This window comes from Emydura macquarii, unplaced genomic scaffold (genome assembly GCF_026122565.2).
Source record: "Emydura macquarii macquarii isolate MOO-44397 ecotype Brisbane River unplaced genomic scaffold, CSIRO-AGI_Emac_v2 contig_2988, whole genome shotgun sequence".
Taxonomy (NCBI): Eukaryota; Metazoa; Chordata; order Testudines; family Chelidae; genus Emydura; species Emydura macquarii.
Genome location: NW_027133125.1, coordinates 5,093,121 through 5,115,533, shown reverse-complemented (window position 1 = coordinate 5,115,533; position 22,413 = coordinate 5,093,121). Strand labels below are relative to the sequence as shown.

Below are 22,413 nucleotides of genomic sequence, written 5' to 3'. Positions count from 1 at the left end.
CACCCCAGCCCTGGGGTGTGCCCAGCTCAAACGATCCCACAGGTTTCTGACAGAGATGGGGAGAACGCCCGAGACCCAGCCAGCGAAGAGGCATGAATGGCCAAGGCCAGGTGTGAGGCAGGATGGAGTAGCTAGGGAAAGCTACCCAGCCCTGCCCGAGACGGGGCTGTGGTGCTTCATCGGATCGAACAAGCAGATTCCACCAGAAGACGCCTGCAGGGCCGCAGAGAGCTCCAGGGTCGAGGATCAGTGATCTAGAATTTCTGCTGCTGGAACATTTTCCAGGCTAAAGATCCCTGGGGCTTGCTACACTCGGGGCAAAGCCCCGCTCTGTTCGTTTCTTTCGGTGAGCCACGCACTCAGCAGGAAATGTCCCCAGGAAGGGAAGAGCCATTTATTACAATAAGTTACAAATGTAAATGCAACCGTACAAAAAACAATCTAGAAAACTGACTCCAAACCGACGTCAGACAAAGTGTCTGTTATAAAAGTCACTACAAATGGCTAGAAAATGCAGGTTGGAAAAGTCCAACCCAGGGCTTCTATGGACACCCAAATACAGCAGCTTCCTACCCCGTGTCCTGTGGGGGCTTTCATAGAGGCCAGCCACTCCCCTCCCGCTGGCTGTATAGGGAGCCGCTGCCTAAGGACCCAGGTGGGGTGCGTTGCCGTGGAGCTATGAGACTGGTGCAGGCAGGAGATCAGCGCTGCCCTCCCCAAGCTCCAGCAGACAGCAAAGTTCTCTGCCTGGGTCCCTAGGCGCTGGGGTCCCTGCTGGAGCCAGACGGAGAGGAACGCTGATCTCCCATCCCCCTGGCTGCAGAAGGGAGCCACTGCCTGGGACCCAGGTGGAGTGCACAGGGCTACGGGACGCGTGCGGTTTCCCTGCTGCAGCCAGAGACAGCCTTCTCCCTGAACTCCTGTCTGGCTGCAGTGGGGGAGTGGACAGGGAGCTGCTGGCGGAGATTGGCGGCCCTTCAGGGTTGTAAAAATGATATCGGTGGCCCTTGAGCCAAAAAGGTTGGGAGCCACTGCCCCAGTACCACTAGGAACCCATCGGATCGAGCATAGCCCCATGTCAGGCCCACAAGCACTGAGGCGGTACATGGAACTTCAGGGAGGAAGTACCTTGCATTGCCCAACTGCGACCCCTCTGACTGCGTAAGGAACTCTCGCAGGTTCTGCTGAGGGCACTGGATTGTCCGGTTCTCAGCCACAAAGGCGATGGCTCCCACAAGGATGGAGCATGTGGATTAGGAGCAATCTTCAGCGTTCAGTCAGTGCCACAGAGTAGAATCCATCCCGCCCCACCCCCCCGGGATAACGGAGGAGAAAGGAACCCATCTTCAGGAAGCTGAGCCAGGGAGACAATCCCCAACGTCCCCGCCGGAGAGAAGCCCTCATCAGCTAGGACCAGACTCCTGGACACACCACGAGCCCCAGATCAGCTAGGACTGATGCTGAGTCTGGCTCATGTCACCTGGAACCCGCCGTTAAACACCGGCAGTGCAGGGTGAAGGTACGTCTGTGGAACGTGTCCTGGAGAAAGTCCCTAAAGCATCGCGGCTTGGTGTTGGGTTTAGTCCATGCAGGACCTGGTTAAATTCAATCTGATCTCCCTGGAGCTCACACCAGGAGGGTGGGGAGAGATGGGGCACTTCGCTGGCGGGAGAGAGACTGAAGGGGTGAGAGGCAAAAGGCACGCTGGATCTCGGGCTGGATCCCCCGCACGGCTGGACCTGGGTGACTATAAGGCACATCTCAGTAAGCATGAGCCCGCTTTATGAAAGCGGGGTTCTTTACATTCGGAGGCTCCTTCCCAGGATGACGCTTGGCGTCACAAGAACCTCGGAGGTGAAGTCAGACCTGGGTGGACAGGATTCGGCCTGGGAACAGGGTTGGGCTCGCTCCCAAGTTCTCGTGGGATGAAGCGTGGTGGGGAGGAGATAGCACACGATGGTGCATTATCCACATCTGTCCCTCAGGAAGTTTGGGGGCGCTCCCTTCGGGCTGAAGAGATCTCCATGGAAGGACAGTCAAGTGCGCGGCATGGCACCATCTCTCTCAGGACTAGCAAAGCGGGGTCTCTTCGGAGGGTGGGGGTCGGGATCGAGCGGAGGAGGCGTTCCCGTTTCTCTCGCACCCGTATTTCACCCATCTTTGTCTTTTATCAGATCCGATAAAGACAGCTGTCGTCAGGGTGGATCTCCCACAACTCTCCGGGGACCGGCCATGCTCAGGCACTGTGCTGCTCTCCAGAGACGGGGGTGGAGGTGTCCCCTGTATTCCGGCACTGCCTGGTGGCCTCACCCGTCTCTCTCAGGGCAGTGACCTGCTGTGCTCAGGCACTGTGTGTTGGTCTCAGAAGGTGGATGAGCTTCTTGCAGTGATGAGCTGAGGAAGGTCGAGGGCTCCCATAGGAACCAGGCTGAGCATCATTGACGGGAAGTGCCGCCAGCTTCTCCCAGGCCTTGAGAGACACTAGCACCTGCAACCCAGAGGAGAGAACACTCACCACAAAGCCTCCCCGGCTGCGCAGTTGCCCCCCTGTGCTTCATGGCCCCTGAGGCATGAGCCCCCCCACACCTTCCCTGCCCTGGGGGCACGAGACTGGAATTCCCACATGGTGGCAGTGAGGGGCATTGGGCCCGGGGAACCACTGCCACAGTCTGGAGCTCCAGTGAGCGACCAGCACGTGGGGCGTGGGAATGCTGCGGAAGCCCCCCACTGCCACCCCTTATTGATGCCCCCAAGGCCTGCGATTGCAGAGGTGGGGAGGGAATGGCCGGGGAGTTTCCCTAGCTGGGGAGGGGAATGGACCCCTGCTGAAAGTTGCCCCCGCGCCCACATTGAAATCTGACCTGGTGAATCGGTGGCTGCTGGCTGATGGACCGCAGTGCGATCAGGGCTGCCTCCTGCACGGCTGGCTGGGAGTCGTGGCAGGCCACGTCCAGCAGGAGATGTGGAGCTCTGTTCTGGAGCAGCACGTCCCCCAGTTCCGCTGCCTGCCTGCCCAAGTTCCCCAGAGCCGAGGCAGCGTTACACCGCGTTTTGCCCTGGCGGTCGCTCAGAAGCCTCACCAGCCCGGGCACGGCTTTCCCCAGGGCGCGTGGGAGGGAGCCGTCCTGGTAGGCAGCGTTGCCCACCGCGAAGCTGGCCGACCTGCGCACGCTCTCGTCCTGGTCCGACAGGCGCTCCAGCAGGCGCTCCAGCAGCCCCGCCTGGCTCTGCAGCGCCCGTGGGAAGTCCTGGCCGTGCCGCAGCAGGTTACCCACCAGACTGCAGGCTCTGGAGCGTATTGGGTGCTCCGGGTGGCGCAGCAGGCGGCTTAGCAGCTGGTCGGCCGCGTCCGGACCACCCAGGATCTTCTGGAGGAAAGGCAGGTGAGCGGGACGGGCCCGGGCCACGTGGGCCAGGAGGGCCAGGAGGTCCGTGGTGAGCAGAGGGCTGTCTGAAAGCAAGATGGCCGACAGGAAGGTGGTGGCGCGGTCCGAGACGGCAGCCGCCCCCACCAGCTGGTCGATGACCCGCTCGTCGGACAGGACGAGGTGGCAGAGGAGGCTCAGGGGAAGCGCCGTCTCCGAGAAGGGCAGATGGTGGCAGCAGACCTAGAAGCAGGAGAGATGGCAGCTGCTGAGAGGACTCAGCTGGGCCCCGGCCACGTGACACAGGCCTGATGGAGACGGGCACCACGGACAAGAGGCGGGAACGGGAGGAGAGGTCTCCAGGGCTCGGCATGGCACACAGGAGCTGGAGAAGGCAGGGGTGGGTGGAGAGCCTGGTGCATGTTCATCCCGACTCCAGAGCCCAAGCAATGGGAAGGGAGGATGAGGAGGGAGGGAGCGTTCCTGGGTACCTGGAGCAGATGGGCGGGGATCTCGGACTCTCTCACAGCCTCCATGACCCACAACAGGGTCTCAGCGTCCACGTCCAAGGAGAAGGGGAAGCAGAGCAGCTGGCAGGCCTGGAGCACCACAGCCGAGACCAGCTCCGGGTCGCAGTCCTCCCCCACCTGCCTGGGGTCAGCAGAGGGAATGGATCGTAAAGGGGTCAGAGAGCAGCAGATGGAGAGGCCCGCTCAGCAGGGAGGCGTGTGGGCGTGCTGTTCCTCGGCTGTCTCAGCGGGGCATCTGCAGAGACATGCAGGCACCAACCGGGCACGGCGGGCGGCCCGGGTGTGTCTCGGCTGCCCTTGGAGTCCTAGTTCCAAGGCCAGCAGGGGCCGTGGTGATCATCTGGTTTCACCCAGATACTGTGATCGAGTCGCCCCGTAACCGTCCCTTTGAGCAGCTTCCCAGACTCCGCTCTTCGAGGCAGGTTTTCTAACCCTCTCATTGTTCTCGTGGCTTTTCTCCGCACCCTCCCAATTTAGCACGTCCTAGCTGGAGGCCAGTTTCCCTTGGCACCACCAAGCCCCCAGCAACCACGTGCTGCCCGGCCGAGCTCCAACTGGCTGGAACTCACGTTTGCGCCAAGTGATCCAGGAAACGGAGGGACAGCAGCTGGTCCAAGGCTGCGATGATGGCGCTGTCGGGGTGGGCGAGCTGAGGAAGGCACTGGTGAGGATCTCGAGTGAAGACGAAGAGGGCCAGGCTGAGGAAGAGCACAATGCCTGTAGGGGATGGGGAAGTTGGCGGACGGGTGAAATGAGGGGTGACCAATGCGTCTCTTCCCCCCCACCATCCCAGGTGCTGGGTGGGTTCTGGTCTAGCTCAATAACACCCAGCTCGGCTCCTGCCGAGGGATGCTCGCCCCAGCTGGGCAGTAACCGAGGACAGCTCTCACCCGCCATCTTCTCCCAACAGGATGCAGCTTGGCCGACTCAGTCACTGGCCCCTGCGGCTCACTGGCCCTGCAGGCTGAATTTGCGGCCACCAGGAAGACGGGCTTCCACGCTAGTCTGTCTGGATGTCTAAGGCGCCTGGGGAACCTTCACCTCACCCAGAAAGGGTTTCACCCGCTTGGCACGGCCCATGTTTGTGTCCCACGATGCCAAGGTGGGCGTCATGAACCTGAGGAGCGGGCACTGGTTCCAATCTATCTGCTGATATGCCACAGACCAGCTTCAACTGCCCCCGGGAAAGGGCAGCACCCAGCCCAGGAGAGATGTAGATGGTGCGTGGGTGGATTGCCTGGGACACGGGAAAGGCTCCACAAGACGGAAACCTTCAATGGAAGTTCTAGCTAAGGCCCTTATCGGGCCCCATCACTGTCATATCTGAGCACCCCCAGCCCCCAGGAGGCAGGGCAGGGCTGTCATCCCTATGGGGCAGCTGGGAAACTGAGGCCCAGAGAGACTAATTGACTTGCCCAGTCTGTGGCGGAGTGGGGAATTGAATCCACGTCTCCTGAGTCCCGTGCTAGCACCCTAACCATTGGGTCATCCTTCCTCTTGCGCCTCAGTCGTTAAACAGCCACCCCCAGGACTGCGTCTGGGCACACGCGCTCTCCAAAGGGAGCTGTATCGCTCCACCAGTGCTGGGTGGGGTCAGCGCTCCAGGCAGACAGAAGCCGTTCAGCTCAGCTGTCTCCGAGGGGATTATCGGGAGGAATCTTCGCTTCCCACATCGGGAGAATGAGCCAATGCGAAGAGCTGCCCGAGTGAAGAAAGCCGCTTCCCCCCTCGTGGGATCATGCCCAAAGTGCCCCCGTGTCCAGCTCAGGGACACCACAAACAGCTCCCTCAGGCCTGCCCACGACGCCAGGGAAGCGGAGCCAGCCCCAGCGAGCGGAGGATTCAGACTGCAGCTATGTTAAAGGTTCAGTAATAAATGGGAGGGGTAGGTACCGGCCAGAGGGCATTCTGGGATGTGTAGTCTTAGGCCAGCGGGGAAGAGATGTTTCTCCCTCCCTACCTTGAGGGGAGATGAGGATCCAGTCTGGCTCCGGGGCGGGCTGGCCTGGCCGCGGCGTCTCGCCCTCCATCACCGGCTTGTCGGTGGCCAGGCGGAGCACCATGGCGAAACGACGCCACGCAACGTTCCACAGCTCCGAGCCGGCAAAGCCCCGCACCAGCGCCGCGTCGCCCTGGCGGAAGGAGAACGCTGCTAGGCGCGCTGGGCCACGAGGGACGGAGCGCCCTCGACCCACACCGCCACCAGGGGCCAAACCCTGAGCCCTGCAGCCAGCTGGTGCTCATGCCGCATCGCCACTGAAGCAATGACTGAGGAAGGGCTGGGGGGGCCCGGTGGGGGCAGCACCTCACCAGACTGGGACCCTAGACTGTGTCCGCAGCCGGGGGCATCTGCAATCACATCACATCCCGGGGCATCTCCAGCAACCGCTCCCCTGGGTAGGGCCCACGAGAGGGAGTTGGGGGCACCCCTCGTGGCACCTTAACGGGGCTGGATGGTCAGAAGTGCCAAGCGCCCCCCCTTTGAAAGCCAGGGCTGGATCCCAGGTCCCGCTAGGAACGGCGCTGTCCTTAACACACGTCCTTAACACACTCCTCTCCCATCGCTGGCCCTCCTCCCCCCACTGCACCAGCTCCCGGGTCGGCCCTCTCCCGCTGGGAGCTCCACGCCCACGGGTGGCACCGGTCCCTGCAGGGGCTCTTGGCTCCTCTGCGGCAGGTAGCCCTCGTGGAGGAGGCGGTGGGGCTGGCCTCTCGTTCCCAGCTGCTTTCACAGTCCTCCAGGCTCCCCTTTGCATGGAAGAACCTGGCCCCTGAGAGCCGCAGCTGGAAACAAGGGGCCTGCCCCATGGGACCAGGCAGCTGTCTGGGGCCCCCCAGCACGCAGGCTGCATTGGAAGTGGTGACAGAGCTGATATTCAGGAACCCATTCCTGGCCCCGCCCCCCTCCCCGGGCGCTATCTGCTCCCCCCGAGCGAGGGAGTCTCACGTAAGCTGGCCTTTCCCACATGTTCTCCCAACACTTCCCCCCAGCTCAGCCACTCAACTGCCTGCTCAGTCAGGGGCATCCTGATGGGATGAAGTGGGACTTTCCTGTAACACTGTCATGAAGCCTGTGTGTGTGCCTCAGTTTCCCCTATATTTGCATAGTTACCCTGTGCAAGAGGAAGGAGGGTTTGGTCCCAGGCTAAGAGACAGGTATGAAGAGCACCCAGACATCTGAGCCGGGACGGGTCACTAAAAAGGACGGGCCACCACCGACCCCACATCAGTGGAGGATCCCAGAAGAAAATGGCAAAGCCAATCACCGGGCCACGGACACCCAGCGCCCCAGATATCCCCACCTCTCCGCAGGGAAGCCGCCCACATCCCGCAGCTGGGGAACAAAGGACTGGGAAGGCTGGAGGTGGAGACCTCAGAGCTGGCAGCTGGAAGGAGTCGGGGCTGCACCTGGGAAGTGCCCAAGGGGGGCAGAGACACAGCACTTGAACCATGGGGCTGGCAGGGCTCTGGGCTGACGAGACTGGTCTAGCTTTCTCCTCCGGTTCTCTCTGCTCAGCACAGCCCCGCGGTGCTGCGTCCAGGCGACTAGCAAGCCCCCTACTGTGCCCCCGCTGGGCGAGTGGTCCCTGAGGGGTGGACAGGTCTCTCCCGGGCTATGGCTCCACTGGACTCGCTGAGCAGAGCTCACGGGGTGAAACGGGAGGGCTGGAGCCAGAGGTCGAGTCTGGGGAGGCCCTGGAGGAGGAGGGAGACCCCTGGGGGGGGGGGGGAGGGGGCTGGTGCACAGAAGGGGTTGCTCCAAGAGACTGTTCTAAAACTGGGGGGCACAGCGCCGCTCCTGTGGAGCCGGGACCCCTGGTTTGATCCTTGACCACCCAGCGGCATCCAGCCCCCAGCAACCTCCAGCCCAGGGGGGTCCTGGTGCTGGATCCAAGCAGGGAGCGCGGTACCTGGGCGAGGAGCTGCAGCAGGAGAAGCACGAGTCCATCGTAGATGCCAGCGCCCATTGGTGGGGGGAGGTACAGCTGGAAGAGAAGTGGGGGGAGCCGGGAGAACCAAGGTTTGAGCAGGGCACGGAGGTCTGGAATTGGTCGGTTCCAAACCCTCCCACAGCATCAGACGGGAAGGACTGGATTAGTGCTGAGCCGCGGGTGGCCTGGTCCAGCTGGTGTGCCCCAGGTTCTTGGCCGTGCCTCCCACAGGGTGGGCGGCCCCCCATCCGCTCGCCCCTTACCTCGGCAGGCGCAGTTAGCGCGTTCGCCACAGCCGCCGCAGCCTCCTCGCACCCCACCTCGACGGGCGCCCCGTGCTGGCCGAGCTGAGCCAGCAGGAATCCCGCGGCGCTCTGCGAGGAAGGGGAGAGCTCAGCGCCCTCCAGCCGGGGGCACGCGCCGCCGGCCACACACGCCTCGATCCCTCCCTCCGGCATCGCCCCCGCCCGGGGGATCTGATCGCAAGTGTAGGATCAGCCAGACTGCCCCCCACCCCGCCCCATAGCCTACGGGGATCTGACTGTGAGCATCTCCCCCCGAGTGTAGGAACAGTCTAACTGCCCCCTCCCCCAGCCCCTGGGGATCTGACTGTTAGCACCTCCCCTGGGGGTAGGATCAGGCAGACTGCACCTCGCCCCTACAGGCACCTGAATGGGAAGGATTAAGCAGAGCTGCAAGGCTCTGCCCGTATATACATGGGATTAGGCTGTGTCAAGCCAGGCTTGGCCCTGCCGGGACAGGAGCTGGTTGGTTGGGGCTGTGCCAGGCAGACGGACTCACCACGAGGGAGACGACAGATGACTGGGTGAAGATTTCGGTGACGTCTCTCAGCACCACGTCCAGCCTGAAACCCAGCGATCCAGACACAGGCCTCAGGAGAAGCTGGGAAATGGACCCCTGCCATGGGGGTGACTCATCCCAGCAGGCCCTACAGAGCTGGGCAAACTGATCATGGACCAGCTACAGCAACCACTTCCCCAGCACTGACAGGCAGCCACCTCTGAGAAGCAATGCAGCAGCTGGGTCATAGCAGATAGCAATGCTGCCCTGCGGCGTAGGCCAGGAGGTGAGGCAAGGTCCCGTAATTCACCAAGCTGCAGGGGATTTCGGGAGGCAGAAGGAAGCTGCCCAGCTGGCATTTGGCCAAGGGGGGGGGTCCGGAGCCTGGCTCTCGGGAAACGCCCTGAGATCTTTAATTGACACAGACAACGAAGATCTTCGTTTCTTGTGTCCTTGGAAAGGTGGTATGCCAGCAGCCCCGCCCCCTAGTGCTGCAGTGGGGTCAGCGCTGACGCCAAGGGGAAGCTCCCCCTACTGACACCTCTCTGCCCACCCGCCCCTCCCCGCGCCTGCAGCCACTGATGGGCTTCTCTGGAGGAGAGGGGTCAGCGCTGCTTCCCAAGGGGCCGAGCCAGAGACTGCAGACAAACGCTCTGTTCACAGGGGGTCCGGCGCGAACTGCAGCCCTGGCCTGGCGGGGCCCCATCCAGGGAGCAGATCTCTGCAGCGGCCGCCAGCCAGGGCCAATGGTGAGCGTGGAGCAGACTGGCCCCCCTCCGGCGCTGAACGGCAGCGAAGCCGGGCGCGGGGGCGGCACTTACCAGGCAGGGAGAGCCTGCAGCTGCAGGGTGAGCAGGGACAGCAGGTGCAGAGACACCTCGCACGCTTGCACCCGGAGCTGCTCCGCCATCGGGACCTGCCGAGGGAGCAGAGCTCAGGACTGGGGGCAGCGAGATCGGGGGGGGGGCCGGAGGGCAAAGGCTGATGGGGCGGGCATCAGGCCCTCCCACCCCTCACCAAACCTGCCTCGACTCTTCCCCTGCCAGGCCCTGGCTAACCTCCCTCCCCCCCTCCCCCTTTCCCCTATTCCCCACCATACGCCTTCCATTGTGCTGCTCCCCCCCCGCGACCCTTGGTATAATCCTCTCTGCCTGGTACAGTCCCCTAGAGCCCCAGGTCGCCCCAGGTCCCTCTGCCCCCTCCCTGCAGCTGGTGGGCGAGGGCTGCCCGGCCTGGGGCTGGATCCAGGCCGTGCTGTCGGAAGAGCAGCAGGAGTCTGACAGAGGGAGGCGCCCGCCTGTACCCACAATCCACCCCCCACGTACCTCGCCCTTCACCAGCCGGGCCAGGGAGCTCGGCACTTGCTGCCCCTTCGCCAGCAGATGGCACAGGCTTTTCCTGGCATGGCCGCAGGAGTACAAGACCTGGGGGATAGAGGGCCAGGGACAGCACAGGTCAGCGCGGGGGACGTGCACAGAGCCGGCGGGTGTGGGGCGAAGCCAGCCCAGCTGGGAAAGGAGAAGGGGAAGTGTTCTCCCCCGTGGAGGGGACCAGAGACCCGTGACCAGACCCCAGGCCATTATGGGCTCAGTTTCATAGTACCCAACATCGTGAGGGGGGGGCAAGGTCCCGGTTTTCAGCCCCCGCTCCTGGCCCTGGCTGTTTGCAGCTGCTCCTGGGCACTGGCTCAGGGCTGGCTCCAGGGGAGGACCACACGCACACCACCCTGCCAGTGTGGCCCACTCCCATCCTGGGGGACCCTCCTGGGGAAGGAGGGTGGGAGATCAGCCCCTCCGGCCCGGCCAGTCCTGGGCCTCTCCACAAAACGCCAGGGGAACCAATCGGAGGCTGCAGAGCACTGGCTTGTTCCAGGAGGCCCAGACAGCTGGGAGATGAGAGCAGACCGGGCCGGCACTCCCAATCCGGCCGGGCTCCGCTTGGCACCACCTGCCCTCCTCGTGCCCCACACAATGCCGTGCCCTACGTAGATGGGTTTCATAGTCTGGCAGCTCCTCCAGGAGGGCGTGGGCACCCTAGGGACCCAAGGGGCACAGGCGGGAGAAGGCAGGACACCCAAGGTCTGCCACCGGGAGGGCAGCGGGCCTGTCAATATCTGGCACGACTTGTGCCATGTGGGTGTCACGCTATGAGAGAGACAATCAGCCCCAGCCAAGGCGGGCGCAGCTCCTGTTGGCATGGGGGGAGTCGTGCCCATTTATGCCAGGCTGGATCCGATCTGCAGGGGAGAGCACCGTGTCCCTGCTGAGGCCACCAAAGAGCGACGGGGGGGGCAGTCCCGGGAGAGGGACCCGTTACCTTGAGCACGTTCAGGGAGCAGGCCGGGCGCTCAAGTCCTGCCAGGAGCCCCGCAAGCAGTTGGCTGTTTTCCTCGGTGAGTTTCTCAGCCACGTGCCGAGCGACCTGTGGGAAATCGCCAAGAGGATCACGCTCCCCGAGACCTGCTAGCGGCCGCAATGGTCAGGGGCACTGTGCTGCCGGGAGCAGGACACAGGCTCAGGAGGGGGCGCTCTCGCCTCTGAGCCAAGGGTGGCCCAGTGCCCCACCATGGCACTAGGGGATGCTGTGCAGGGACTCAATAGAGGGCAATGCCCCAGCACCGCCCTGGGGGAACGCTGCGTTGTCTTTTGAATAAGGCGTAAAACCGTGGCCCAGCCCGCCTGTGACTGTTAAAGATCCGATGAGGCTGTCTCTGCACCCGAGTCGGGGTGTTAACCCAGCGTCCTGCTCAAATCCCAGCGCAGATAATCACATTCCCCCTCCCCAAATTCACCGGTGCTCCCCCGTTGCCATGCTGGAGCCTCCACATTTATTTCCTGACAAATAACATTTGCAGAATCTTAAAATCTTGCCTGCAGAATTCTCTCAGCAGAAACAGGAGCCTGATTTCCTGCTGTCCTGAATGGCTGCGTGGCATTGCTGTGCACTGTTATACACCTGCCCCTTTACACCCCAGAGGTAGCTGCATGCAAGTGACCCCTGGGCAGCGTCTGTAAAGTGCTCAGGGATCCTACGCTATAGACCAGGCCAGCGTGATCTCAGCCTTCAGCAACCCCATCGTGAAGGGTCACCTCCAGCCACACAGGGTTCTTTCAGGGGACTTTTTGCCTCCTGGCTAAGAAGGAACAGTGAGGGGGCAGAAGGCCTGACCTGCTTTTTGGCCTCCCGGCACCCGTTTTGCCCCACGGGGAGGCTGCAGACTGCGGCTAATGCTGCTGTGAAGACGTCTGCCAGACGCTCGCGCCGCTCTCGCGCTGATTTGGCCTCCCGCGCTAAGTCTGGGCAAGGAAACAAGATCAAAGAAGATCCGTAATTCTGGACAAAGATCTGGGCTGCTGAGAGACATCCAGATGGACAGTCAGCGCACAGGAGTGAGGGACACCGGCAGAGCTGTGTGCGGGGAGCCCAGGGCTGGGGTAGCAGGGGGCTGCGGGGCATGGGCAGCGCTGGGCGTGGGAAGATACAGCCACTGCCTGTTCTAGCCGTGGCTCTGATCAGGGCCCTCGGTCACTTACTGTCCCCAGCATTAAGTGACGAACACAGAACCCGGAGACTGAGCGCAGCTCCTTGTGTTTTCCCTGCGGAACCCCGCCCACCCAGCGGGGCCCCCCCTCTCTGAGGGATGCCCAATGATCAGGAGGACGTGGGGCTGCCCACATCAGGAGGGATCCCCCCCTTCTTCCCCACTCAGTCCAGAGGCAGGCAGAGCATTACCTTCCGGAGCGGCCCCCTGGAGGAGCGTGTCTAGCAGGGGGCGCTGCTCGGCGAGCAGGCTGGCGTAGAAGGAGCCCGACACGGAGGAGCTGCTGCCGTCCATGCGCTCGCAGAGCAGGGCGAAGCACTGCGGAGGGACACATGAGGGCCGCGGTCAAGACCCCGGAGAATGGACGGGGGGCAGCCCCCCAGCTGTCTGAGGCGACGTGAGAGACACAAGGAAGGCGCGAGAGGATGGGCGAGCCGGGCGCGGGACCAAGGCAGCGAGCTGGGCTGCGGGTGGCGCCCGGCGGGCGAGGACTGGGGAGCGGAGAGGGAGCCGGGAACGCAGGAGGGACGTCTTTACCATGCCGCTTTGCTCGCGGAGCCTCATCTCGGCATCCGTCGGCTGGGCCAGCAGCTTGGGCAGCAGGGCAAGGAAGCAGGCAGCCGACTCGTGGAAAACCTGCAGGCTGGGGGAGGCGGGTGTTAGTGGAGGCAAGGCAGCGGGGGGGTGAGGGGCTGGGGGCTTCCCGCTGAATCGCGCACTCCGCTGGGCAACGGGACTAGCTCTGTACAGGGCAGGGCCTGCAGGAAGCTCTCCCCACTGGATCTGCCAGCTGCGCCCTTCCTGCAGAGCCCCTGGGGGATGGAACTCGCTGTGGCCTTCCCTCCCCCCACCCCATCGGTCTGACACCAGGTCCCTGCCAGGCTCCCTTTTCACTCCCACCCCACTTCCCAGCTGGCGTCATGTGCCTGCAGCGCCCCCGCGGGCCTCGGCCGGGAAACGCAGGAGACAAAGGTCCCGGTCGTGATGCTGGGCAGCCCAGGAGGGTAGGCATCTGGCTAACAGGAAGGTCAGCCCCGGCGGTGGGGAGGGTGGGCTCAGGTCGGGGAGGCAGGAGGTCTGAACCCTGCTGTCAGCTCTGCTACCCTGTGGGACCCAGGGACTGTCCCTTTCCCCATCCGTGCCTCAGTTTCCCCAGCTGCACAATGGGGGATCATGACCCTGACTCTCCTCCGCAAGTGCTGGGAGAGCTCTGGAGGACAACGTGCTGTGGGAGCGCCACATCCAGGTGTCTCCCCCATGATGACCCCTTGTTCTCAGTGCCCCAAGGATGGAGTCTGTGAGGGGCTCGTGGTGAGAAGGGGTGGGGGGGGGGGATCTCAGTCCAGTGCCTCTCAGAGTCACTCCCATTCCAGCACAGGTGCCCCCCCACCCCGCCAGCAGCCACTCCACCTTCTCCTCTTCCGGCTCCGCTCCAGATGGGAGTCGCTGGCAAAATAGGCCATTGCCACGGCAACGAGATCCGTCAGCAACGTGACACACCAGGGCTGCTGTGGGAGCAGAAAAGAAACCGTGGGCCAGGGAGCTCCACTCCGACTGGCTGGTAGCCAAACCGACCTGACCAATGGTAACACAGGATCCTTCCCTGCTGGGATCTTCCCCCCAGGGAGGGTGAGCCCGTCCCCCCGAGTTAGCTACCGAAGGTAACACATCCAGAGATGGAGGGGGGCCATAACCTGCCTCCACCGAGCTACAACAGCCTCCGGGGGGCGCCACACACCCACGGGACTCTCCTGCCCTCGCTGCCGGCAGCCTGGCGTGAACTAGCCCCTGGCGGGCACCACGCACGTGCCCGGGCTTCACCCACCTGCTTGCTGCTGGGGCTGTCCAGGATTTGCCCAGCCAGGCGCAGCAGGCAATGAGGTAAATCCGCGGCCTGGCAGAAGCCGGACAGAAGCTCCGAGTCACAGCTGGTGGCGAGCAGGTTGCCCACGACGCGGAGGGCAGGGCGGAGATGAGACGCGCCCTCCAACATCCCCTCCAGCACCTGGGCACGGAGGAGCCAAAGAAGGGCCTGTGATGTCGAGGGAGCAGAGGTGCCCCGAGGACGCTGGGAGAGCAGGGCTCTGGCCACCAAGCAGGACAGCTCAGATCCCTGGGGCAGAGGAGGAATTTCCTCCCTGGACGGGAGGGCAGGGACGGAGGATCCCGGGTGTGTCACCAATCCAGGGGAGGGGAAGGCTGCCCTGCCTTGCTCGGAGCTCAGTGTCCTCGCCGGTTCCCTCACCGGTCTTCGGAAGAGAGTCCGGATCATCATCCCCCATTGTCCAGGTGGGGAAACTGAGGCGCGGAGGGGGGACAGCATCACCAGGCAGCACAGCCGACAACAGAGTTCAGCTCTCCCGCCTCCCCGTCCTGAGCCCTTCCTTGACTAGCCCTGGACTGGACTTCGGAAGGAGCCAACTTCACCTCTTGCTGCGCACTGTTCTCCATCCACGCCACTGGCTCCCAGCCCCTCCCCCGGCTGTCTCCACCCACCTGCTGGCTGGAGTCCCGGAGGCGGGCGCGGATGCGCAGCAGGAAGGCCGGGTCCCCCAGGAGGCTCAGCGGGGTGCTCGGCTGCATGGTCGAGGGACGAGTGGCCTCGATCAGATGCTGCCACTCGTCGTCGCTATCCAGTTCCTAGGTCACAGGAGAGGCGAGGTGGCAGTTTGATACCATCAGATTCAGACGAGTGGGCCCAGACCTGCCCCAGGCCTCCACGGCGCCCTCTAGCCAGCTGCTGCCCCAGCCCCAGCCAGGCACGTCTCACCTCGTTCTCCAGGTCCACACTCTCGATGCTGCGCCTGCCTCGTGGCTCCGTCTTGCTGCCTCCAGCCGGCCTGGGAGCCCCCATCTCCGCCTCCGGGAACTCCCGCTCGTAATCCTGCGTGATCCGGTGCTCCCTGCCCAAGAAGCAGCGCAGCTGGAGACCTGCCTCGGGCCATCTCCGTGCTCACGTGCCCCCCCAGCCCAGCCCAGCCCACCCTGTAAACCCACAGACTCACCGTGGCGTAGGGGGAGGCTCAATTGTCTCCCACTCTGGATCCTTGGTCTCTTCTGCCAGGACAGCTTGGTTCTTGTCTCCAGGAGGGGAGCCCAGAGCACAGGCTGTCTGCTCCCCTGCCCCAGGGGCTGCCTGGGGTTTTTGCCCCAGGCCTCCTCTGGCTGCCTCATTTTTAGATGGAGCCTCTGTCTTCAGCTGCTCCTGGAAAAGAACAAAGAGCTTCAGTGAGGTTAGATCTCTGTGCAACTTCCCAAGCCCCCCGCCTCCCCTCCCCCTGCCCCATCATCGGGGGTCCCTCTCCATGTAACTGCCCAGGTCCCCAGACCTCATCTCCCCCTATAACTGACAAGGCCCCAAACTCTCACCCAGCCCCCAGGGGCCCTGTCGGTGTAACTGACTGATCCCTCAGGCTCCTGTCTCCCCTCCCTGCCCCAGCCATCGGGGAGGGGGGTCTCTCTCTGTGTATCTGCTCAGCCCCCCACACTTCCATCTCCCCTATCTCTGTGTAAACGACCAAGCTCCCAGCTCACTCCTGATTCCCCTGCCTGTCCCTACCATCTCCCTGCTTCACTACCCCTCCCCGTTTCCTCTGGGCCCTCCAGCTGGAGGAAAGGGGGCCCTGCTCGGTCTCTCTCCCAACCGCCCACCAAATTTCCATTCTTCGTTCCCCGAGGCGCCATGTGTCCCAGCGATCTCCCAAAGGCTCTGCCCAGCCAGAGTGGCCATGAGCCCGGATACCGCCCCACCTTCTTCCGGGCCTCCTCGGCCATCTTCTGCCGCGCCTTCCTCAGGATCTTGGACTGGCCGCTCCTGGGAGCCAGCGAGTGAGCCTGCTTCTCCTTCAGCACCTGCAGCTCCGGGGGCAGCTTGCTGGTGAAGGGGTTCGTGACCCCGTGCTCCTCTGTGTCCTCGATCACTGCGGGGGGGGAGGAGAGAGGGGAGTGAGCCCGGCAGGCAGTGGCAGGGACCACAACGGCATCATGCAGAGAGGAGGGGAGTGGAGGGGACAGGCCCCCCATAGGCAGTCTGGAGACTGGCTTAGGCTGGGGGGTGGCGTCCCACCGAGGGGAGTTCAGAGAGAGGGCCAGGAGAGGCAATGATGCACCCAGGGGCGATGGGGCAGAGGTGATGGCCAGGCTGGGGGGCGGGGATGGCTGCAGTGCACCCGCTGGCAGCAGGAACGCAATGAGGGGGGCAAGACAGCGAGGAGCTGGTACTCACTGGTGACCCGTCCCGTAATGAAGGGATGATACAGCAGCTCTGGCCACGACAGGCGCTGGCGAGGGTCCTTCATCAACAGGCCTTGCAGGAAGCTCTGCACAGGGGCCCAGAGAGTCATTGTCACACTCCCCGTCTCTCTGGGCCCCGATTCCTGGCTCTTGATGGGACACAAGGAGCTGGGCATGTGCACTAGCCTAATGGGTAGGCAGGACTCCTGGGTTCCGTGCCTGGCTTTGTAAAGGGAGTGCGGTGTAGTGGGTAGAGAAGGATGTTTCTGCTGCAGTGACTGAAATAGTTAAAGGTTGGCATACAACGTGCCATCGTTATGATTCAGAGTTAACAGCCCTTGAGATTAACGGGCCCATCTGTGCCCCCTAGAGCTGCTGTTTCAGACTGTCTGTCCACTCAGGCAGGCGTCGCTGCGTCAGTTACGCTTCCATCACCATGGAAGGGGGTTTCTTCCCAACAATTTGTTCTACATGGAAGCTGAGATTCTGGAGGACAATTCAGCAGGAAGAGGTAGATCCTGCCCCAAACGACACAGGGAACATGCGGGGCCCTCACTGCCCTCTCTGAAAAGCAGCCAGCTCTGGGGTGAGCCCCCGCAGCCGTTAAACAGCGCACAGCAACACCGCTTACCGGGTAAAGAAGTGACAAATCCTGTTTGCAAGGGGATTTAGTGAAAGCAATCATGATTCCCAAGCGGGAATTTGGCCTGGACACCCCATATCCTGGGAAAGGGGGGTTCAATGACCTTGCCCAATGAGGGGCTCTTGGATCCACAGGGGGCCATCTGGAACCAGGGCAGCTGTCACTCTGTGGGGTGTGTGGGACTGCTCACCTCTCCTCCCCGTTACCTTGAATGAAGGGCTCATGGTTTTGGGCCACTTGACAGGGTCCTTGACGATGATGCTGACCAGCTGGAAGATGCTGTTGGTGTAGAAGGGCGGCGTCCCCACGAAGAGCTCATACAGGATGCAGCCCACCGACCACAGGTCGGCCGTGTGGTCGTAGGGCTTTTCCTGCACCAGCTCGGGGGACATGTACAGCGGGGTGCCCTTGATGGACGTCAGCACCATGGTGTTGATGCTCATGGCGCGAGCGAACCTGCCCGGGCGAGAGGGAGCACACACACACGACCCCTTAATTCTGCTACAGGGCACCTCCGAGAGGATCCCTCCCCTGGCAGCCCCCCCCCTCCCCAACCCCAAAGTCCTGATGGTCCCAGATCCCAAGGGCGGGCGAGTTCTTGGGGCACTTACCCGAAGTCACAGAGCTTGATGACACCCCCTTTGCCCAGCAGGATGTTCTGGGGCTTCATGTCACGGTGCAGGATCCGATGGGAGTGGAGGTAATAGAGGGCAGAGACCAGCTGGGAGGCGATGTCCTGAACCTGAGAGACACGGCAACCCTGACGCCAGCCGCAGCCGAGTTTGCATCCTGACCACAGCGCCCCTTGATCCCGACCCGCAGCCCCTGCCACCCTTCAGCCCTGACCCACCCCTCATTCCTATTCCAGTCCTGGGCACAGACCAACAATCATGCGAAGTTCTGCAGTGTCTTGGTTATAACCTGCACAGGTGGGAAGTAGGATGAGACCCAGCCAATTCATGTCACTTGTAGCCTAAGGGTAGATTTGAACCCAGCTCCTGATGAGGTGAAAGGTGCGTTCTCTCTCCCACTTGGCCCAATCGACCCTTCCTGTCCCTGCATTCTGGGCTCCAATTTATTCCCCTTTGGAAGGTCAGTCCCAGCCTAAAGACTCAGAGGTGTCTTCGCCAGCTCTGACTTCCATTGGCCTGAAGAAGCAACATTGCCATGTCCTGTGGGGCAATGAGACCCTAGCCGCACCCCTGCCCCATCTTCCCCAGGCCTGACATGACTCTGATTGGCCCCGATGCGTCAGCATCACCGAGCTACCTGGTCCTCTGGCAGATTCCCATCATCTTCCAGGATCTGGAAGAGCTCCCCCTCTGCGTAGTCTGTCACCACCACCACCTGGAGAGGAGAGGGGAGGCAGGCAGCCCTGTCAGAATAGCAAGAGGGGATCATGGGACCTCAAAGAGCAGGAGCCAACCCCAGCTGTGTCCTGCGGATCCAAGGGGACAGAATCCAACAGCTGGGGCATCGGTGGCGTGATCAAAGAGTGCCGGGAAATTCAGTGGGAGAGAACACTGCTTTCAGCACGTCTGTCCAGGACCAGAGACTTTGACTAACACTTGCTTCGGCAGCCTCCTCGTGACGCCCCTGAATGAGGCCTCGGGATTTAGCCCAAAGGGCGGAGAAAACACCCAGTGGGGCTCTGGGGGAAGGGGAATCATTTGGGAAACCAGTAGAGGGAGAAAATGAGAGCTGAGCTGTGTGACGCAGGACTCACGGGTGCAGCGCGCTCCCAGGCCTGGGAAGGTGAGGCACAAACCCAGCCAGGGACTCCTGCTCTGATGGCGTCGCTGGAAGGGACAGGACACCTCTAGCGTCTGCTGGAAGATCCCAGCTTCGACCCTGACGGCTACTCAGGAGAACCTGCGTGGCTGACGATGCATGCGCCTTCCCGTCCTCACACCTGGGTGGCACCACACAGGCTGCTGCACGTGCCCCACAGGTGCCCTCTTTACCTCTTACCTCCTTGTCGGTCTCGAAGCTGTCCAGCATGTGGACGATGTTGGGGTGGTGCAGACCTCTCATGATCTCAATTTCCCGCTGCAGGTTCTTCAGCTCCTTCTCCGATCGCCCGACTTTGGGGATGAACTTCAGCGCCACCACCTTCCGAAGCAGACGAAGCTGTGAGCGATAAGCCTGCACCCAGGCAGACTCAAGCAAGGATCAGCTAGTGGCTGCTAGGGTAAAGGCTAAGGCCAGGTCTACACGGCCCTACCAGTGCACCTAACCTTATCAGCGTGCATGGATTAAGGGGATCCCAGGGTTTGTTGAGTTTCCGTGATCAAGACTTTAAAAATAGTGAACGGATTTTCTTAAACATGGTCAACTGGTAGATCTCAGTGAGATCTGCAAAACAAGCTAGAGTTTAAAAACTTCCGTCACTTTAAAGGCATGACGATCCAGTGCTGGGAAACGTTGTAAAGCATGAATATTGCTAGGTGTGGCCGTGTGCACAGTGCATCTTTCTCCGGGGTTCTGATTTTTAAAAGTAGCCTCTGGTTTCCTGGGCAGACTCTTGAACACACAGCGAGCTGTGCAAATTGTAGCACGTACTCACATAAGTGTCTTATTCTGCCTGCAAATCAGGTATCCGAATGTCTAAGTGCCACTAAGTGCATCTGCAACGAATAGCAGACAAAACGGTGCGTGAACAATTGTGCCAGTAGAAACGGAGGCTGCATGAAAGACCTTTCCAAAATCAGTGTGTGAACCTATAGAATTCATGACAGTTGCAGCTGCATGTGCTCAGTCTCCAAGCTGCAAATTGTCAGGAGTTAATCAAAATCTATTTTTTTTCCAGACCTAGCCCAGGTACCAGGCCTCAGTGAGATTCTGCTCAGAACAAGTTTCAAATGTCGGTTGCTTTTGCTATAGCCCTGTCTAAAAGGGAATCAAGTTGCCAAATTCAGAAATAATCAGAGAGATTTAAAACATACATTTCTCCATCAAGCGCAAACAAAGCCTGGAATGTATCAGCCCCAAAGGGGAATGTTCCAGAAACTTCTGAGCATGTGAAAGCAGGGGATTAGAATGGAAACTGTTGTGCAACCTTAAATAAAATGGAAACTCTCTGGTGAGGATGATCATTGTGCATCACACATATGATTGTCAGAGCCCTGGACCTGGAAGCTCAGTCACAGAACCCTGAGCTCCATTTCAAGAACTCTTCAGCCCTATGTTGTTTCGCCCTATGGTATATATGCCCTTTTCCCCAGATCTCACCTGGGCGCTATATTCCCTTCCCACCCTCCTCAGAGCTCCCATCCCTGGATCTCTCCTCACCTGGGCGCTATATTTCCGGCGCCCCTTGTACACCCTCCCGAAGGAGCCCTCTCCAATCATCTCCAGCACATGGTATTTCTCCATTGTGGGAACTCCAGCCTGACAATGCAAAGCAGAAGATTAGAGGACATTCAATTCATCTCCCACCTCCTGGGCCTCACCTTCCATCTCAGGCCTATGCCAGCTGAGAGGAAGGATGGTCCAATGGTTAGGGCACTAGCTAGGATTGGGGTACCTGGGTTCACATCCCTATTCTGCCACAGACCTCCTGTGTGACCTTGGGCAAGTCATTGAGGCCCAGATCCTGAAAGGTATTGTTTCAATGGGAGTTCGGTGCCTAAATCCCTTTGAAGATCTGGGCTGTCGCCTCTTTGGGCTTCAGGTCCCCAATCTGAAAAACGGGGATGAAAGTACTTCCCTATCTCGAGGGGGTGGGGACGCACATTCGAGACTGGGGTGCGCAGATACTCCCGGTGATAGCGAGCTACCTAGATGATTCCCATTCGTCTCCCTGGAGACTTCCAAGATCCCAGCCCAATCTCCAGTTAATCTTTCCTCGTTCTCCCATCCTGACATCTCCAGTTCCTCTCATCCAGCTCCCTGGTTCTCCCTCTGCGCTAGCTCCATGTTCCACCCCTTCCTCTCCGGCCTGCCTGCCCAAACTCATCTATGTCACCATCCCTGCTTCCCACAGCATCTCCCTCTCCGGCCTGCCTGCCGTCTCCTCCCCTCAGTCTATTTGGCATCCTGCAGCCACACTCCTCTTTGCCCTCCGTCCTGATCACGTCTTTTCCCTGTCTCCCGGTTCCCTCTTCTCTTTCGCACATTTCCCCGCCCCTGCTACACCCGTAGACCTTCTTGCTCTTTCCCCTGGCCCAAGATCTGCCTGGTTACCCTTGCGCCTGCTTCTCGGGTCCGGGTGGCCTGTACGTTTGAGTTGGTTCTTTATTTTATTATTAGTTATTTGTACCGAGCTCACGGGGAGCTCAGCCCTTGCAGATGGGGACCCTGCCCTGAACACAAGCCCGGTTACCCAATGGTCATCCCAGCCTCCCCACGCTCAGAGCCGTGTATCCAGGTACCCACAGGACTCTCACCAGGGCTGAGCCCCCCTGTCTGTGCTCAGTACCCCGAGTCTCCCCAGGCTGACCTGAAGCCCTGACTCCCAGGTCTCCCTCATGGGCATGGGCCCCGTTCTGCTGCCCGGAGCGTGGCTGTCCAGGAGCAGGATCTGGTAGATCCGACCAGCCGCTACCTCGCCCAGGATCACCGCTGCCCGCCCCTGATCACTGCAGTCTGGGTGCTCGCCTCTGGAGGCTGGTCCCAGCCCCACCCCCAGGTAGAGATCCAGCGCCCCCAGCTGTGGGATCCGGCCCCTCCCCCCCCGCCGCCCGGCACAGGGATCCGGCCCCTCCCCCCCCGACACAGGGATCCGGCCCCTCCCCCCGCCAGGCACAGGGATCCGGCCCCTCCCCCCCGCCGCTCGGCACAGGGATCCGGCCCCTCACCCCCCCGGCACAGGGATCCGGCCCCTCCCCCGCCCGGCACAGGGATCCGGCCCCTCCCCCCGCTAGGCACAGGGATCCAGCCCCTCCCCCCCGACACAGGGATCCAGCCCCTCCCCCCGCCCGTGGGATCCAGCCCGTTACCCGGCAACGGGACCCGGCTCCGCCGGCGGGGCTCGGTCCCCTCGCCTCAGCCAGACCCGCCCCCGCCCTCCCCCCATCAGCGGGATCCCGAGATGCGGCCCCCTGCCGGCTGGGACCCGCCCGCTCACCGGGATCGACCCCCGGAGGATCCCGGCCCCTCTCCCAGCCGGGCCGTTGGGATCCGCACACTCTGCCGGCCCCGATCCCGGGGTGGCCGCACAGGTGCCTGACCGGATCCTGGCCTCGCCCGCGGGCGGAAAGGCGGCCAGGCCCGGCCCTGGATCCGACCCCTCGCCGCGCAGACCCCGCGGCCCGGCCTGTCCCGGGGCTCGGCCGCTGGAAGGGCTGCAGCCCGCCTCTGCACACAGGCGTCGCTGCGGCCACCTCGCCGCGCCAGGACCCCGAGGACCCGCCGCGTCCGCGTCGCT

The 22,413-nt window shown here is 62.0% G+C and overlaps 1 protein-coding gene across 1 annotated transcript; it reads right to left on the bottom strand.

Moving 5' to 3' along the window:
* Window positions 1–380: 380 nt before the first annotated feature.
* STK36 (serine/threonine kinase 36) lies at window positions 381–22,162 on the bottom strand. Its single transcript, XM_067529428.1, has 27 exons — window positions 22,114–22,162; window positions 20,337–20,435; window positions 19,017–19,157; window positions 18,315–18,392; window positions 17,657–17,787; window positions 17,252–17,501; window positions 16,395–16,488; window positions 15,920–16,089; window positions 15,175–15,374; window positions 14,940–15,072; window positions 14,666–14,809; window positions 13,995–14,174; window positions 13,580–13,677; window positions 12,707–12,812; window positions 12,361–12,487; window positions 11,797–11,924; window positions 10,945–11,049; window positions 9,954–10,052; window positions 9,450–9,544; window positions 8,629–8,692; window positions 8,091–8,201; window positions 7,807–7,881; window positions 5,856–6,027; window positions 4,465–4,612; window positions 3,857–4,016; window positions 2,862–3,608; window positions 381–2,488 (listed from the first exon to the last, which is right to left on the bottom strand). The coding sequence occupies exons 2-27, from the start codon at window positions 20,418–20,420 to the stop codon at window positions 2,342–2,344; spliced, it is 3,987 nt and encodes a 1,328-aa protein (XP_067385529.1). The 5' UTR covers window positions 20,421–20,435; window positions 22,114–22,162; the 3' UTR covers window positions 381–2,341.
* Window positions 22,163–22,413: the final 251 nt, after the last annotated feature.